The 18,311-nt window shown below is 45.0% G+C and overlaps 1 protein-coding gene across 1 annotated transcript in view; it reads left to right on the forward strand.

Moving 5' to 3' along the window:
• Positions 1 to 18,311, forward strand: part of LOC129700667 (adhesion G-protein coupled receptor D2) — a 311,685-nt gene that overhangs the window by 14,278 nt on the left and 279,096 nt on the right. The window contains exons 6-9 of the mRNA XM_055641248.1: positions 8,721 to 8,915; positions 14,496 to 14,581; positions 15,609 to 15,893; positions 17,929 to 18,040. Of these exons, the coding sequence (XP_055497223.1) occupies positions 8,721 to 8,915; positions 14,496 to 14,581; positions 15,609 to 15,893; positions 17,929 to 18,040 (678 nt within the window). The remainder of the gene's footprint in view (positions 1 to 8,720; positions 8,916 to 14,495; positions 14,582 to 15,608; positions 15,894 to 17,928; positions 18,041 to 18,311) is intronic.

The following is an 18,311-nucleotide window of genomic DNA, read 5'->3' on the forward strand; positions in this document are numbered from 1 at the left end:
TCTTTCCTATAACATGGTTCCCAGTACTGAACATAATATTTTAAATGCGGTCTCACCAACGTCTCATACAACTGCAACATGACCTCCCAACTTCTATAGTCAACACTCTGACTGATGAAGGCCAAAATGCCAAAAGCCTTTATGACCGCCCTATCTACCTGCGACTCGACCTTCAAGGAACCCATGCACCTGTACTCCTAGATCCCTCTGCTCTACAACACTACCCAGAGGCCTACCATTTACTGCCCTTGTTCAACGTCCCAAATTGCAACACCTCACACTTCTCTGTATTAAATTCCATCAACCATTCCTCTGCCCACCTGGCCAATCGATCCAGATCCTGCTGCAATCGTTCACAACCATCTTCACTATCTGCAAAACCAGCCACTTTCAGCAAACTTGCTAATCTTGCCCTGTATGTTCTCATCCAAATCATTGATGTAGATGACAAGCAGTAACGGGTCCAGCACCGAACCCTGAGGCACACCACTAGTCACGGGCCTCCAGTCTGAGAAGCAACCTTCCACCATCACCCTCTGCTTCCTTCCATGGAGCCAATTTGCTGTCCAGTCAACTCTCTCTCCTTGGATCCCATGCGATTCTTGCCATCCAAAGTGATGTTTTTAAATATTCTGAAAGTGAGACCAATAAACCCAGGGGTGGGGCAGAGGTGGTTCATGGCCACACACTGAGGACAAAGACAGCCCAGAATTCAACATTATGGTACCAAACTTGTGCCAACAATGAATACATTTGTGTTTCCATATTTATCATTAAATTACTGTGGTATTCACTGGTAAGTGGTGGACACTGCCGAGTCCATCACGGGTTCTCACCTCCCACCATCGAAGGGATCTACAGCAGTCGCTGCCTCAAAAAGGCAGCCAGCAGCATCAGAGACCCACACCACCCTGGCCACACACTCATTGCACCCCTGCCAACGGGAAGAAGGTACAGGAGCCTGAAGATTGTAGCATCCAGGTTCAGGAATAACTTATTACCTACTGCCATCAAGCTATTAAACACTACAACCTTCAAATAAGCTCTGAACTACATAGACTTGGGGGCATTGTTTTTGTCTTTTTGCAATATTATTGTTTGTTTTTTATGTGTGTGTATATGCACGTGTGTGTGTATATGCACGTGTGTGTATAAGCACGAGTGTGTATAAGCACGAGTGTGTATATGCATGTGTGTGTATATGCATGTGTGTGTATATACTGTATGTGTATGTATGTATATATGTGTAGGAAGGAACTGCAGATGCTGGTTTACACCAAAGATAGTCACAAAATGCTGGAGTAACTCAGTGGGATCGGCAGCATCTCTGGAGAGAAGGAATAGGTGATGTTTCGGGTCGAGACCTTTCTTCAGAAGGCTGTGAAGTTCGGTCTTGACCCAAAACGTTCACACACTGAACTTTTTTTCTCGTTTATCATATTGTTTACAGTGACTATGTTTACATATTCTGTTGCGCTGCTGCAAGGAAGAATGTCATTGTTCTATCTGGGACACATGACAATAAAACACGCTTGTCTCTTGACTGTGAAGTCTTGAGATGGAACAATAGGGAATACTGCTCCCCAGTGGTAGAAAGTCAGAAAGAAACAAGTACAGTGACATCAGATGAAATGGAAATGGAAATTAAGCAATGGGGAAAAAAAGAACAATATCGGTTGCCATGACTCGTTAAATTATTTTTTATTAAAAAAATACAAACAGTTTGCACATCATGAAGATTTGTAAAATCTAAAATATTTCAAAATCACATTGGTTCTTCTTTGAATACTCTCTATAATTTTTGTGATATGTAATAACTAAGAATTTGTAATAACTAAGAAAACATATTTGACATTAGCCATGTATTTTACTGATTGTGCACTATTAGTAAGCACACTGTTTGAGATTAGCAAATTGCTTGTTAATTGTAGTTTTCAATATGTAAAAGTGTTTCTTTTTCAGCCAAATAATTGTTGGAACATCGCAATGCAATATAGAACAATAGACTTATTACTATCACTATTACGATTTAATATTCAGTTGGATTCGGTGTTTAAATTTAAGTTTGTGCATCTCATTCCATTTATGCTTTATTACCTGCAAATTCCTTCATGTTTCTTAAACTTTCTGCATCTTGCTAAGATGGGAATGAAGAAATGTTCTCTGATACAGCCAGTCACTTGGAGGTTCAGTCTGAAGAAGGGTCTCGACCCGAAACGTCACCCATTCCTTCTCTCCAGAGATGCTGCCTGTCCAGCTGAGTTACCCCAGCATTGTGTGAATATCTCTGGTGTAAACCAGCATCTGCAGTTCCTTCCTACACTTGGTTTAATCGACCCATTAATGTGGCTATTTCTTTGTTGCATTTTACCGATTAACGCCCTGAACATGGCACCTCCTTGTAAAGGCAAATTCTCCAGTGTTCGGCCGGGGGGCGGCTCAGCTTTGGGTTTGGTTGAAGTAAACAGGTTCACCATTTGGTTAGTCCTATTTGCCCTGGGGCTAATCTTCTAAAAGCCATGCGATTCTCTCACTAGACTTGCTATCCTACAGCCAAACCCATCAGTGTACCTCATCGCCTGGCGAGACCTTCCTACCGGGCTGGGTTGGTTCTGAACAAAGTGTCTCGATTCCTACATTCGGACGACCGGCTCACACCCGGTGATGGCTCCTGGTTACTGCCTGGGTTGTGGTTAAAGCGCAGACACTGATTCCTGGGATAGACACAAAATGCTGGAGTAACTCCTCTCGAGAGAGAAGGAATGGGTGAGGTTAAGAAACAGTTGGACAGGTACATGGATAGGTCAGGTTTGGAGGGATATGGACCACTGTATTCTTGAGCTCCAACCTCTTTGCAATAAAGGCCATGGTCATAGAGCGATACAGTGTGAACCAGGCCCTTTGGCCCAACTTGCCTACACCTGCCAACATTCCCATTCTACACTAGTCCCATCTGCCTGTGTTTGATCCATATCCCTCCATACCTGTCCTATCCTTGTACCTGTCTAACTGTTTCTTAGACGTTGGGAAAGTCCCAGCCTCAACTACCTCTTGTTCCATACACCCACCACCCTTTGTGTGAATATGTTACCACTCGGATGCCTATTAAATTTTTTACCCTTCACCGTAAACCTATGTCCCTACTCACCTGCTCTGGAGTTCTGAAGTAATTGGTTAGTGGGGACGCTGATAATTTCCTTTTTTACTTTAATAATGTTTGCAGGTTGGGAAGAACAGTTCTTGTCCATAGAAGATTATTTTTCACTACATTCTTAATGCAAAACAAGATAGGAGATGAGTTTTGCCGGGTCTCCAATGCTTGTAAGGATAAGGTGAATGCGTCGGGTTTCCGAGTTTGCTGGTGATATGAGAATAGATGGGAGAACCTGCTGTGAATCTGCAATGGGGTATGAATTGTGTGGGTGAAACTGGGGAAATGCAGCATCTGTGGGTTCATGTGCTTTGGTACAAGGACTCCAGGGGTGCGATGTTCTCCAAGCAGAAACAACTGCAAATATGATATTCAGAGGGATCGAGATGAATCACTAAAGGTTAGCAGGCTGGGGCAACAGGCAGTTAACAAGGTGAACATGTTGGTAGCGCAGTCCTTGTTCGAGGATGAGGGATGATCTTATAGAGATGCATAAAATCATTAGAGAAATAGATCGGGTAGATGCACAGAGTCTCTTGCCCAGTATACGGGAATCGAGGACCAGAGGACACAGGTTGAAGTGAATGGCAAATGATTTAATAGGAATTTGAAGGGTAACCTTTTTCACACAAAGGGTGGTGGGTATATGGAACAAGCTGCCAGAGGAGGTAGTTGAGGCGGGGACTAACCCAACATTTAAGAACCAGTCAAATAGGCACATGGATAGGACCGGTATGGAGGGATTTAGATGAAATGTGGGCAGGTGGGACTAGTGTAGCTGGGACATGTTGGATAGTGTGGGCAAGTTGGTCCAAAGGGCCTGGTTCCACACTGCATCACTCTATGACTGTAGCCGTGAACAGCAAGTTGGCCATTATTACAAAGAGGTTGACTTTCAAGAATACAGTGGTATTCCTGTTGTGCAGGGATTTAGTTAGGCCTCACCAGGAACACCACACACAGTTTTGGTCCCCTTACCTAAAAGAAAAAGTGTATATATGTGTATATATATATATAAGCATTGGAGGCAGTCTAAAGGAGATTTACCCAGCTCATTCTTAGATGAGAGGGTTGTCTTATCAAGAGAGGCTGGGCAATTGGATCTGTATCCCTTGGGAGAATCAGGTATGACATGATTCATGCATCCAGTATCCTGAGAGGCACAGACAAGAGAGATGTTGCGATTAATCCATGAATGGAGAGCCACCAACAAGGTGACTTCATTACAATATAAGGGACCGTTCATTTGAATCTGAGGCATGCAGCATCTTCTCTGAATATAATGAACTTCTGGAATTCTCTGCCCCCAAGGGTGTTGGTGGTCAAATCGGCAGGTATAGTTTCGCTGGAGATGGATTGAAATTGAAATGTTTGAAGAATTAAGATTTATGGGGAACTGATGCGGAAGAATTGAGGCCAGATTAGATCAGCCATGATCATGTTAAATAGTGGGGCAGGCTGTATAGGGCTGAGTGGCCTACTCCTGCTCCTATTTTCTTGTGATTCTGCTCTTGGTCCAGCTACTGGGAAGTGGCTGAGTTTGATTACCGCTAATCATGGTTCTGTGTCCACAGCAGTGAAGATTCAAACTTCTTTCCACTTGAAATTCCATATGCTTGTGAGGAAGGTTCCTGACCGGAACCATCACCAATCCATGTCCCGAGATGCTGCCTGACCCGCTGAGTTACTCCAGCACTCTGTGAAACGTCACCTATCCATGTTCTCCAGTGATGCTGCCTGATCCGCTGAGTTACTCCAGCACTCTGTCTTCTTTTGTATACCAGCATCTGCAGTTCCTCGTTTCTCTCTAGGTTTTTTTCCTACTGTTTGTGCAAGTTTGCACAATGCAGAAATAACTAGTCATTGATAAAGTTACCGAGAAAAATCAAATCTCTTCTTTTGAACCCCACTTGTGAAAAGGAACAGGTTTAATGATTGTATGGGCAAAACACTTGTTTTAAACACATGTATTTCATGATAATTAAATAGCTTGCCTTCAAAACCTGAGATATCTGGCAACAATTTAGATTTGTGATCCTTTGAAACACATGTATTTCATTATAATTAAAATAGATTGTCTTCAAAACCTGAGATTTTTGGCAACCTAGTTTAGATTGGTGATCTTTTAAACCAATCAGCTGATCGATCATCTGTTATATTGATCATTTAACATAGCTTAAGGTGCTAATAAATCAACCTAACCAGTGGCTGAAAACATTAAAGGTGCTTTTACAAAAGCAGCAGCATTCCCATTAACCTCTGCAATACAGGAATGCTCTGATACTGTTAGGAAGGTTGACGGCCACAACACACGTCAATGTTGCAAGAATGGAAATATGGAAAGTTTCAAGAAATACAAGAGGACTTCACAATGGGCGGGGAAAACCAAAATGATCTACAATTGAACGAAACACAGATGCTGGTTTACACAGAAGATAGACTGAAAATGCTGGAGTAACTCAGCGGGTCAGGCAGCAACTCTGGAGAATGGGTGGCATTTGGGGTCGAGACACATGACTGTGTAGAAGATGGCACTGGCCACCAAAAGGCATGAGATAAATCAGTGATGTAATGTTGAGGCATTATAAGGCGCTGGTAAGGTCACATTTGGGATAATGTGAGCAATTCTGGGCACCATATCTGAGGAAGGATGTGCTGGCTCTGCAGAGGGTCCAGAGGAATGATCCCAAGAATGAGTAGGTTAACCGATGATGAGCATTTGTCAGCACTGGGTCTGTACTCGCTGGAGTTTAGAAGAATGAGCGGGGATCTCATTGAAACATACAGAATAGTGAAAGGCATGGATAGAGTGGATGTGGAGAGGATGTTTCCACTAGTGGGAGAGTCTAGGACTAGAGGTCATAACCTCAGAATTAAAGGACGTTCTTTTAGGAAGGAGATGAGGAACAGTATCTTTAGTCAGATAGTGGTGAATCTGTGGATTCATTGTTACCGAAGGCTATGGAGGCCAAGTCAATGGATATTTTGAAGGCAGCGATTGATAGATTCTTGATTAGTACGGGTGTCAGGGATTATGGGGAGAAAGGCAGGAGAATGGGGTTAGGAGGGAGAGATAGATCAGTCATGATTGAATGGCGGAGTAGACTTGATAGGCGAATGGCCTAATTCTACTATTCCTAATGACCTTATGGCCTTAAATAACTACAATAATTACACCGCAATGGGCAAACTGTAGATGACCACAAACTGTGTATCGGGAGACCAAGATACAAGCATTTGGAAATGGAGCTTCATACACATCACTGTGCTGTGTTAGTGATTCTAAATGCAGTTTAAGGTTAGTCCACCAGGAGAGGTAGTGTGTCTCTCTAATGTCATCTGCAGATTTCCAGAGCAGATCATAGTTTGAGTTTATTGTCACGTGTACCAAAATACAGTGTAATGATAATGTGGCCATAGTTATTCCGGTGTTGCCAGCATCGCACTCCGCAGAGCTCCTCGTGTGCCATTGTGCATCCAACCCCACCTGCGACCACCCACAATCTTTGCTGTGTTGAGTCTTCCATGTTTTGTGTGATGTCAAAACCATGAGATTTAACTTCCGTGTATGAAGGAACTGCAAATGCTAGTTTACACCGAAGATAGACACGAAATGCTGGAGTAACGGGCCTGTCCCACCTAGACGACTTTTTAGACGGCTGCAGGAGAATATGCAGTTGCTACATGTTCGCGGGTGGTTGCCGGGGAGTCGTCTTCATGGTCGCGAGTTTCCGCATTCTGGGAACTAGTCGCGGCCTCATTATGGTTGGCAGCAAACTTATGAAATGTTGAAAAATTAGCGGCGACCAGAATGAAGCCGCCATGGAGAGTAGCGAGAATTCCCGTGCCGTAGGTGGGTCGCCAGGAGGTCGAAGGTTCTCGTAGGTTCTTGTAGGTTGCAGCCATTGCTGACCGGTGAATTTCATTGGCTCATTGGGGGAACCAAAACGTAAGCAGTAGTTTTCAGAACCAAAGATAACCGACCTCTAATTTTAATGTCCGCCAAGCTTCACAGCCGTGTATGCCTGGCTTCTTAAAAGTTGTCTCCACTCCTTCTCCCTCCTTCTCCCCCATCCCCCATCTCCCCCTTACGTGAAACACTGTGCTTTGAAATCTTATTACAGCGTCCAACCAGAATCGAAGCCTTTGCACGTGTGAATTTCACTCAGACAGAGTAGCGAGAATGGTAAAGGAAGGTGTGTGTGTGTATTCGTGTGTGTGTTCGTGTGTGCCGTAGGTGGTGTTCGTGTGTGTGTGCGTTCGTGGAGGTGGAAGGTTGTCGTAGGTTCTTTTAGGTTGTTGCAGCCATTGCGGGACACAGTATCTCAGGATCTCGAATTTCATTGGCTCATTTAATTTGGGGAATGTCGTAAAAAAACCCAATAATACTATGTATTCAAACCGGGCTTAGGAAGCAAACTTAGAAACATTTACCCTTAGCATGCATCTCTACGCTGTAAACAGATTAATTGTAATCATGTATAGACCAAAACGATGTTCTGGAGAAACTCAGCGGGTGTCCCAGCAGCATCTATGGAGCGAAGGAAAGCCTAGGCAGGATTAACGTTTCGGGCCAAAAACCCTTCTTCTATGACCCTTAGATGTATCTCTACGGTAAAACGGATGGGGGGGGAGGGGGGGGGGGGGGGGGGGGGGGGGGGGGGGGGGGGGGGGGGAAAGGGGGGGGGGGGGGGGGGGGGGCCAGGATGGATGAGGAGGAGCCAGTGGGCTGGGGGAGAGCTGAGAAGGGGAAGAGAAGGTAGGGGTGCAGACTGCCCGCTGGGGTGTAAACTGCTCAAGAAATATGAGGTGCTGCTCCTCCAATTTACGGTGGTCCTCACTCTGGCCATGGAGGAGGACGAGGACAGAAAGGTCAGATATTGAATGGGAGGGGGAGTTGAAGTGCTGAGCCACCGGGAGATCAGCTTGGTTATGCGAACCGAGCGGAGGTTTTGGGCGAAACGATCGCCAAGCCTACGCTTGGTCTCACTGACGTAGATCAGCTGACATCAAAAGCAGCGGATGCAATAGATGAGGTTGGAGGAGGTGCAGGTGAACCTCTGCCACACCTGGAACGACTGCTTGGGTCCTTGAATGTAGTCAAGGGGGGAGGTAAAACAACAAGTGTAGCATTTCTTGCGGTTGCAAGGGAAAGTGCCCGGAGAGGGGGTGGTTCGGGTAGGGAAGGGACGAATTGACCAAGGAAATCGTAATTGTAATCGTGTATAGTCTTTCTGCTGACTGGTTAACACGCAACAAAAGCTTTTCACTGCACCTCGGTACACGTGGCTATAAACTAAACTGAACTAAACTGCTAGCGTTACGAAGGAATGTTTCAGCAGGACGGGGTACATCTGAGCTAGTCACAGTGGTGTGAACAGTTTCCTTGACCACGTGAGTCTGGGATTTGTGGCAACAGATGATGGAACTGCAGATGCTGGTTTACACCGAAATGCTGGAGTAACTCAGCGGGTCAGGCAGTATCTCTGGAGAGAAGGAATGGGCGATGTTTCGGGTCAAGGCCCTTATCTTGCAGCTTATGATATTTACTTGTTTGTTTATTACAAAGGAGATGGATTCCAAACGACAGAACCGTTTGATGTTGCCTGGGTGGATGGAACGATGTCCTCTTTTCACAACATCTCGTCAGATGTCGGCCGTCCGGTGAACAAGGGAGAGTGCGTAGCCTTCAACCCACTGAGTGCCGTGTGGACCTCTGAAGACTGCTCCAAACAGAAGCACGCACTTTGTAGATATGCCAAAGGTAAATGTACTCAAAATATTCATTTAAAATTACGTTACTTGCTAACAACAATCACTTTATCATGTGTCGGAACGAACTGAGATGCTGGTTTACACCGAAGATCTACACAAAATGCCAGAGTAACTCAGGCAGAATTTTTGGATAGAAGGAATGGCTGACGTTTCGGGTCGAGACTCTCAGTCTGAAGAAGAGTCTCGTCCAGCATTTTGTGTCAATCAGTTTCTCATCCTAATCTGCCTAATTTAGTGAGATTTATTTTGTGTAGGAAAGAACTGCAGATGCTGGTTTAAATCGAAGGTAGACACAAATTGCTGGAGTAACTCAGTGCGTCAGGCAGCATCTCTGGAGAGAAGGAATGGGTGACGTTTCAGGTCTGAAGAAAGGTCTCGACCCGAAACGTCACCTATCCATGTTCTCCACAGATGCTGCCTGCTGACCCACTGAGTTACTCCAGCACTCTGTGAAACGTCACCTATCCATGTTCTCCACAGATGCTGCCTGACCCGCTGAGTTACTCCAGCACTCTGTGAAACGTCACCTATCCATATTCTCCACAGATGCTGCCTGACCCGCTGAGTTACTCCAGCACTCTGTGAAACGTCACCTATCCATGTTCTCCAGAGATGCTGCCTGACCCGCTGAGTTACTCCAGCTTTTTGTGTCTACCTGAGTTTTTTTTGCATTTGTTGTTGGAAATTTGGAAATTATAAGGAGGTTATAGTCTATTTAACCCCAGAGCTCACATGCGGGGGAAGCATGATGGGGGAAAATGGTGAACATTGGATGTTAGGAGGGTATTAAATAGATGTTCCAATGTATTGAGCTACCATCGCACAGCTAGCTTGGGTAGGGTCAACATTGGTGGTTGTAAATAGTTGAAAGTAATAAAGCTCACATTCTGATGGCTCACAACAGCCTGTTTCCTTATCTATTGAGGGGGATAGTTGTTTGCAGATGTGTTTAGATTTTTATCCGTTGCAACCTTGAGATTGCACTGATTTGTATCTATGGTATCTACGGGATAGAGATTTTTAAGGTAATAGGAAGCGTGGGGTTAGTGGTAATTCTGGGGGAAAGACAAGGATGAAAGGTTACAGAGACATTGATTAATGGTGACTTATTTCAAATCCAGAAGTAACCATTGTGTCATGAGAATATAAAATGCTGTAGGCACTGGGAATATTTGAAACACTTTGGGATCTCTCAGAGCGCACTGTTAAGGCCTTCAAAAGCCAACTTGTTAGATAAACTCACCACTCAAGTCAAGTCAAGTTTATTCGTCACATAAGCATACGAGATGTGCAGTGAAATGAAAAGTGGCAATGCTTGTGGATTGTGCAAAAAAAAAAACCTTACAAAACAGAATGGAACAGAATCAGTAATTACATATTTGTGGGAGAAAAAAATGAAAAAACAGCCATTTTAAAAGGACACCACACAACAGTAAATTGGTACAGTAAGTTAGTCACTGGTGAGATAGGAGTTTACAATCCTAATGGCCTCTGGGAAGAAACCCCTTCTCATCCTCTCTGTTTTCACAGAATGGCAACGGAGATGTTTGCCTGACCGTAGCAGATGGAACAGTCTGTTGCTGGGGTGGAAGGGGTCCCCCATGATCTTGTTGGCTCTAGATTTGATCTACTGATCTACGAGCTATTTTAGTTTGTGCCTATCTAAGTAAAGCCAGATACAGGGTACGGATGGGATGCCACACAAAATTCCCGCCTTCAGTATTTCAGTCTTAAATGTCATATATTGGTGGAAATATTAGCCAATAGTTTGGATAATGAGAAAATCAATGGATTTTACAAAAACATTTTTACCAGATGGGTTGATATTCAAGGGTAGACAGAAAGTGCTGGGTGCGGCAAGCAGCATCTCTGGAGAGAAGGAATGAGTGACGTTTCGGGTTGAGACCCTTCAAGAAATGTCACTCATTTCTTCTATCCAGAGATGCTGTCTGTTCTGCCAAGGCATTCTGTGTCTATCTGTGGTTTAAACCAGCATCTGGAGTTCCTTCCTTCACATTAATATCCAAGGCTTCATTTTAACCTTCACTGAAAGGCAATGGAGCTCAGTCATCACTAGAGGAAGCATCTGCCCTTTCTCGCTGTGAGGGTTATGGTCTCCTTTTAGTCGCTGGTTCATCGAGTTGCTCTCAGTACTCTCCTGCGTAGTCTCTTCTTTCTCTTCATATCTAACCTGAGGTTTCATTCGGTGGGACTCGCATCCAAATAATGCTGCACCTGTTACTCGAGACAGCAACAGGATTGAACAGGAACTCTGCGGGTTTGGGTACAGAGAGGGGTGCACTGACCTGATGGATCTTGAAAGGGCAGGAGCTGTGGCAAGTGTTGAGATTAGATGGTTCACATAGTTCATAGTAAGGCTTTGCAGTGTGTCGGAGAGAAATGTTTGAGCAAACATTTGAGCAATGTTTATTTGGCTGTTGCCAGCACTTGAGGGTGTGAGCTATAGGGAGAGGTTGAGTAGGCTGGGACTCTATTCCTTGTAGCGCAGGAGGATAAGGGGTGATCGTCTAGAGGTGTATAAAATCATGAATGGAATAGATCATTGATGCACTGAGTCTCTTGCCCAGAGTAGGGGAATCGAGGACCAGAGGACATAGGTTTAAGGTGAAGGGGAAAAGATTTAATAGGAATCTGAGGGGTAACTTTCTCACATGGGTGTATTGTATTGTATTGTATTGTATATCTTTATTGTCATTTCCTGAGTATTCACATACCCAGAGGAAACAAAAAAACGTTGCTCAACCAGTGTCCATTCAGTGTGCATTAAAAATAAATAGAAATAAAAATACATGTATCATGAACAAATTTAACACTCTACTAACCATTCAACAGGCGTTCCGATCGGCAGCGGCACAACAGTGGCTCTGCTGCAGTGTGTCCAGGTTGGTGGTCGGTGCGCGATACTTGGCAGGGGGCAAAGTCCATTTAGCAGTCTTATAGCCTGTGGGAACAAGCTGCCAGAGGAGGTGGCTTAAGAAACAGTTAAGGGCCTGTCCCACTTACGCGACTTTTTCGGCGATTGCCGGCACCCGTCATAGGTCGTTACAGGTTGCCGAAAATTTTCAACATGTTGAAAATCCAGCGGCGACCAGAACAAGGTACGACTCTTTGGGCGACTACTCACGACCATACAGGCTTCACCTTGCGACATGTCGCCAGGGTGTCACCTGTATGGTCGTGAGCAGTTTCCTAGTCACCCAAAGAGTCGTAGAATCTTTCTGGTTGCCGCTGGATTTTCAACATGTTGAACATTTTCGGCGGGTGCTGGCAGTCGCCGAACAAGTCGCGGAAGTGGGACAGGCCGTTTAGACGGATGCGTGGATAGGACAGGTTTGGAGGGATATGGGCCAAACGTGGGCAGGTGGGATTGGTGTAGATGGGACATGTTGGCATGTGTGGGCAAGTTGGGCTAAAGGGCTTGTTTCCACGCTGTATCATTCGATGACTCAAAGGTTATAACCAATTGACTATCACTGAAATTAACCTGCACGAGGAACATAAAATAATAGAGGTTCCTTCATCTGCAATGTATTCAACTGAACATAGGCTAAAACAAACTGATTAGGACCAGCATTGTAGTGTGCTGCAATTCCAGGTCAAGGAACATGCTGATCTTCAAAGCCCCGGCTCTTCAGTGAAGATTGAATACTGGACAAGTGACTAAGGAACTTCAGGTGCGAGGTTCTTTATCAGTTGGGGATTGTGAAAATATACCTTTAGAAAGCAGAATTTACATTTAACAAAAATAGACACAGAGTGCTGGAGTAACTCAGTGGGTCAGGCAGCAATTGTGGAGAATATGGATAGGTGATGTTTCACAGAGTGCTGGAGTAACTCAGCGGGTCAGGCAGCATCTGTGGAGAACATAGATAGGTGACGTTTCACAGAATGCTGGAGTAACTCAGCAGGTCAGGCAGCATCTGTGGAGAACATAGATAGGTGATGTTTCGGGTTGAGACCCTTCATCTTGCTTTCTTGAAGCAGCTCAACTGCCTCTGGATCCAGCATTGTAATATACAGTCTAACCTTTATGACATTTCAAAAGCTGCTATTCCGTTTAAAGTTTGTGAGAACATTTTCTACGTTAACGAGATTGAGAGAGTTCTGAGTTTAGTTTAGTTTAGAGATACAACACGGAAACAGGCCCTTCGGCCCACCAAGTCTGCACCGGCCAGTGATCCCCGCACATTAACACCATCCTACACACACTGGGGACAATTATACCAAGCCAATTAACCTGTACGTCTTTGGAGTGTGGGAGGAAACCGAAGATATCTGAGAAAACTCACACAGGTCACGGGGAGAATGTACAAACTCCGTACAGACAGCACCTGCAGTCAGGATTGAACCCGGGTCTCTGGCGCTGTGAGGCAGGAGAGTTGTGTTGCTGTTTGTTTTACTCTGATGTTGATTGTTTGAGAGTTAGTGCAGCAACATATGAATATTCTTCAGTGGTTGCTGTAACTGCTTATTTTCAGGGATATTTAGCCTGGGATCGGTAGCAATATTGGTTGTGAATATTGAATAAAGAATTGTGTCGTTGGTGTGCGTAGAATGTTGACAGCTGGGATGTGAGGACATTTTGAATAAACCATATTCATGTTTTTGAGTTCATGTCTCAGTGTGCCTGATGGGCACCCTTGTGAACACGTCACATTCTAGAATCTTCTCGTGCTACAATATTTTATCTGTACTGTGCAACTGATGGTGAAATTACATATGAAAAATTGAGACTGAATATAGTTTTATAAAGAGGTTAGAAGGGGGAAGATAAGAAATTGTGAAATTAGAAATACAGCGTGGAAACAGGCCCTTCGGCCCCACCGACCAACGCTCCCCACACATTAACACTATCCTACACACACTAGGGGCTATTTACTTTTATACCCAGGCAATTAACCTCCAAACCTGTATGTCTTTGGAGTGTGGGAGGGAACAAATGATCTCGGAGAAAACCCATGCAGATCACGGGGAGAACGTACAAACTCCACATAGACAGCACCCATAGTCGGGATCGAACCTGGGTCTCTGGCGCTGGAATCGCTATAAGGCAGCAACTCTACCGCTGTGCCGTCGTGGAATATAGAAATTATTTTGCAAGATCAACAGACTGAAGTGTGTGTGTTGATGGCCGGAAGTATCCATTGTAAATAAGGATGTTGAAATATATATAAAACAAGTGTTACAAAGGCAGAAATAAAGTTTGTTCATAAGAACGAATGTGGGTAAGAGATTTGTTTTTAATTTAACGCATGTTTAATTTAAATTTGCTATTAACTCAATGGACTGGCTGTACAGGTACTATGCGCAGAGAAGAGTTTAATTCTCTCAGTTAGTCTCCTGGCCAATGGACAAAGAATATACTTGCCAATGTTGTGAAACACTGTTGGAAGGAAGAGTTGCGAGATGATATCTCATGTTACGAGGAATCGAGAAATATCAAGGCAGCTTGCATATATGTACACATGGCAATGTTTGATTCCAAATGCTCAAAGGAATACAATCCCAGCAATGTGTTGAACACTCCTGTTATCTGTTTCTTTTTCAGAGGTTTATGAACAAATGCAGGTCTTTACTTCTCTACCTCCCTCTGCATTATACCTACACGTAAAGGAAAAGCCTACTGATGTTCCAGTAAGTAGTTGAATAGGGGTTTGTCATTTTCATTCTGAATTATGGTTGTGTTATTAGAGCATGCCTTACTGCTTACAGCATTGCAGTGCACATACACTGGACGTGCAATGTCACACACACACACACACACACTCACACTCACACACACACAATCGGTCACACACACACACACACACACACACACACACACACACACACACACACTCACACACTCACACTCACACTCACACACACACACACACAATCGGCGGACACTCAAAACGAGTATGACTGTTCTATATGGAGGACGCCTGTGCGTGATTTTGTTCAACGTGGGGAGACTGGTGCACAGACAGCCACCCCACAGTCCTTGACAGATCTGGGTCAGGATCCAGTGGCATGGAATCCAAGACGACCGGAGATCCTTTTCTGCTGCAGCCTTCATCCGCCTTCCCAGCCATTGTGACGGTCCACTAATGTCAGCCATCGTCCTCCGCCTGTTCCACTGTTGAGGTCTTGGTTGGATTGCTCTTTGTCAGGGACCTCCCCCTCGACCTTATCGCCATACCAGAGCTCCAGACGGCATCGCTCTCAGGATCTCAGGTCCACACAAGCTTCTGCACCACGACAAGATGACAATCCACGGAGCGCGCGCACACACACACACACACACACACACACACGCGCACACACACACACACACACACACTGCCCACACTTCACATGCACACTCTCACACACCCTTGTGCACTTTTTTCACACCCTCATACACACACCCTCGCACGCCCACCATGGCGCGATCATACACACACACTTTACACAGGAACTAACAGGCAGCACAAGAGAACCATGAAGTGTTCATCAGCAAGATGACCACTCCCTGAACGCTCAAATAAAGTGCAACAAGCAGCAAAAGACAACTTGGAAGGCACACTGTCAGCTTGCTATTTAGAGATACTTGTAAGACTATTTGAAACATACAAGGTTAATAATGGAGTCCATGTGGTGACGATGTATCATTGCATATTACTGTTTATCATTGCTCCAGATGGCAGATTATCTTTTGCTGAACAGAAGTGATTACCCGCGAGATATGATGAGTGCAAATGTCCTTGCCAGTGTGTTAGTGGAAGCCGTGGATGAAAGTGGCCTGGAGCTGACGGCTGCCGACCTGCTGGCTCTGACACGGCTCCTCGGGAATGTTGCTCAGCTTGACTTTGAGGCAGAAGGGAACAATTCAGAAACAGTTCTGAGCTTGGCCACTAACTACGTGAAATTGGCTAGCAAAATGATAGATGCTGAATGTTCCTTGGAATGGCTCATGATATCCGAGGTGAGAATGCTGCATTTCATTATGTTATAAAGCACAGTAAAATATGCAAAGGGATTGTCCCACTTACGCAACCTTTTCAGCGACTGCCGGCATCTGTCATAGGTCGGCGAAAATTTTCAACATGTTTAAAATTCAGCAGCGACTCTTTGGGTGACTAGGAGACCTCTCACGACCATGCAGGTGATCCCTGGCGACATGTCGCGGGGTGTCACCAGGGGGCATGTCGCCAGGGGGTCACCTGTATGGTCATGAGAGGTCGCTTGTATGGTCGTCAGAGGTCTCCAAGTCACCCAAAGAGTCGTAGTGTCTTTCTGATCGCTGCTGAATTTTCAACATGTTGAAGATTTTCGGCGATCTATGGTGGATGCTGTCAGCTGCCGAAAAGGTGGGATAAATGGGACAGGCCCTTTAGTATCTTGATAATGATGCCTCCACTAGTAAAACACCAACCTAAAGTCCCTCGCGATGAACCTTCTTTGTAACAAAGTTGAAATATATGAATTTTATGAGCACTATTATTTCCTGAAGGAATGTCGGAAAAATTGAAGCTGGGATTGAAGATGGAGCAATAAACAAACTGCTGGAGGAACTCAGTGGGCCGAGCAGCATCTGTGGGGAGGAAGGAATTGTCCACTTTGCAGTTTGAGACGTGCGTCAGGACGGGGAGGGAGGGGAGGAGAGGGAGCAGAGAGTGGGCGAGGGGAGGGTGGGGGTGAAGGTGGAGACGGTTGCTGGAAGGGGAGAAGCAGCAACACAGGCTACCAGAGCTGGGATCTGAGATCATCAAGAAAGGACCCATTAAGGGAGAGGTGAAGGCCAGATGTGGAGGGGATCCAGTGGGTGGTGGATGAGTGGAACCAGAATGTGAGGGGGGTGGAAATGCATGACGATGGTGTGTAGGGGGGAGGTGAGACGGGAAACAGATCAGAAGGAGACAGGGTGGGGTCTACAGGAGATAAAGGTTACCAGAAATTGGAAAATTCACTGTTCATTCCATTGGGTTGTAGACATCCAAACAACCGTGTCCCGTTGGGCTTCATCCAGGTGGAAGATGACGTTGGCTCTAGTTTGTGTTGGGCTTCATCCTGGCAGTGTAGAAGATCAAGGACAGTGCGGTGGTTGTGGGAATGGGAGGGAGATGGAACTGGCCTGGAATTGTGTGTGAGTCGGGCTGCACTGTCGCTGATGGTGGTTGATGTTGGTATATGGTGGAGGTGATTTGTTTGTGGTAAATGCTCTATTCAAACAAACCCTATAGTGTATGAACGTATGCCATTTCGCTGAATACCTCCACTCAGTCGGCCTAAACCTACCCGATCTCCCGGTTGCCAAAACACTTTAACTCCCCCCACCTCCCATTCCCACATTGACCTCTATGTCCTGGGCCTCCTCCACTGTCAGAGTGAGGCCCAACATAAATTGGAGGAACAGCATCTCATATTTCGCTTGGGCAGCAGTATGAACATTGACTTCTCTAACTTCAAGTTGTGCTTTCACTCTCTCTCCACCCCTCCCCCATCCTAGTCTCCAACGTCTGCCTGCCCCCCTTATTAAATTTAATCTATTCTGCTAGCTAACAATGATCTATTCTGCATTTTCCTTGAACCACATCCCCTTTGATGTCTTGTCTTCGCACCTTACCCGTCCTTATATCTGTATCTCCCTCCTTCCCCGATTCTCAGCCTGAAGAAGGGTCTCGGCCTGAAACGTCACCCATTCCTTCTATCCAGAGATGCTGCCTGTCCCACTGAGATACTTCACCATTTTGTGTCTAATCTTTGGCATCTGCAGTTCCTTCCAACACATCTGTATGGATGTTGTATGCTTTGAAAATTGAACAAAATATTACTTTATAACACATAATATAAAATGGAGGGATTAGTTCACGTTCTTCACACTTGTGGCTTAAGAGGATTTGATAATGTACAAGTGAACTTTCGTGACTCTGCATCTGAGTCTCTTCATGGATTTCAAGTGTTGTTCATAAGTGAATGTGTGACGAAATGTTTATATTGTTACTTCTACTTTTCCACAGGTGATCCCTGGTCCATACGTTATCATTCAAAGTGTTGATATGTTGACTGAAAGGCTGTCCAGTATTTTGCTTTCTATTAAACCAAGTATTGTCCTGTCCACAGACAACATCGGTAAGTCTTGTTTAGTTTAGTTTAGAGATACAAAGAAAACAGGCCCATCGGTAGACTTGATGGCCTCGAAGGGCCTCGAACAGCCTAATTCGCTAGAATTTAGAAGATTGAGGGGGGATCTTATAGAAACTTACAAAATTCTTAAGGGGTTGGACAGGCTAGATGCAGGAAGATTGTTCCCGATGTTGGGAAAATCCAGAACTATGGGTCACAGTTTAAGGATAAGATGGAAGTCTTTTAGGACCGAGATGAGAAAATCATTTTTTACACA

Source organism: Leucoraja erinacea, chromosome 10 (assembly GCF_028641065.1).
Source record: "Leucoraja erinacea ecotype New England chromosome 10, Leri_hhj_1, whole genome shotgun sequence".
NCBI lineage: Eukaryota > Metazoa > Chordata > Chondrichthyes > Rajiformes > Rajidae > Leucoraja > Leucoraja erinaceus.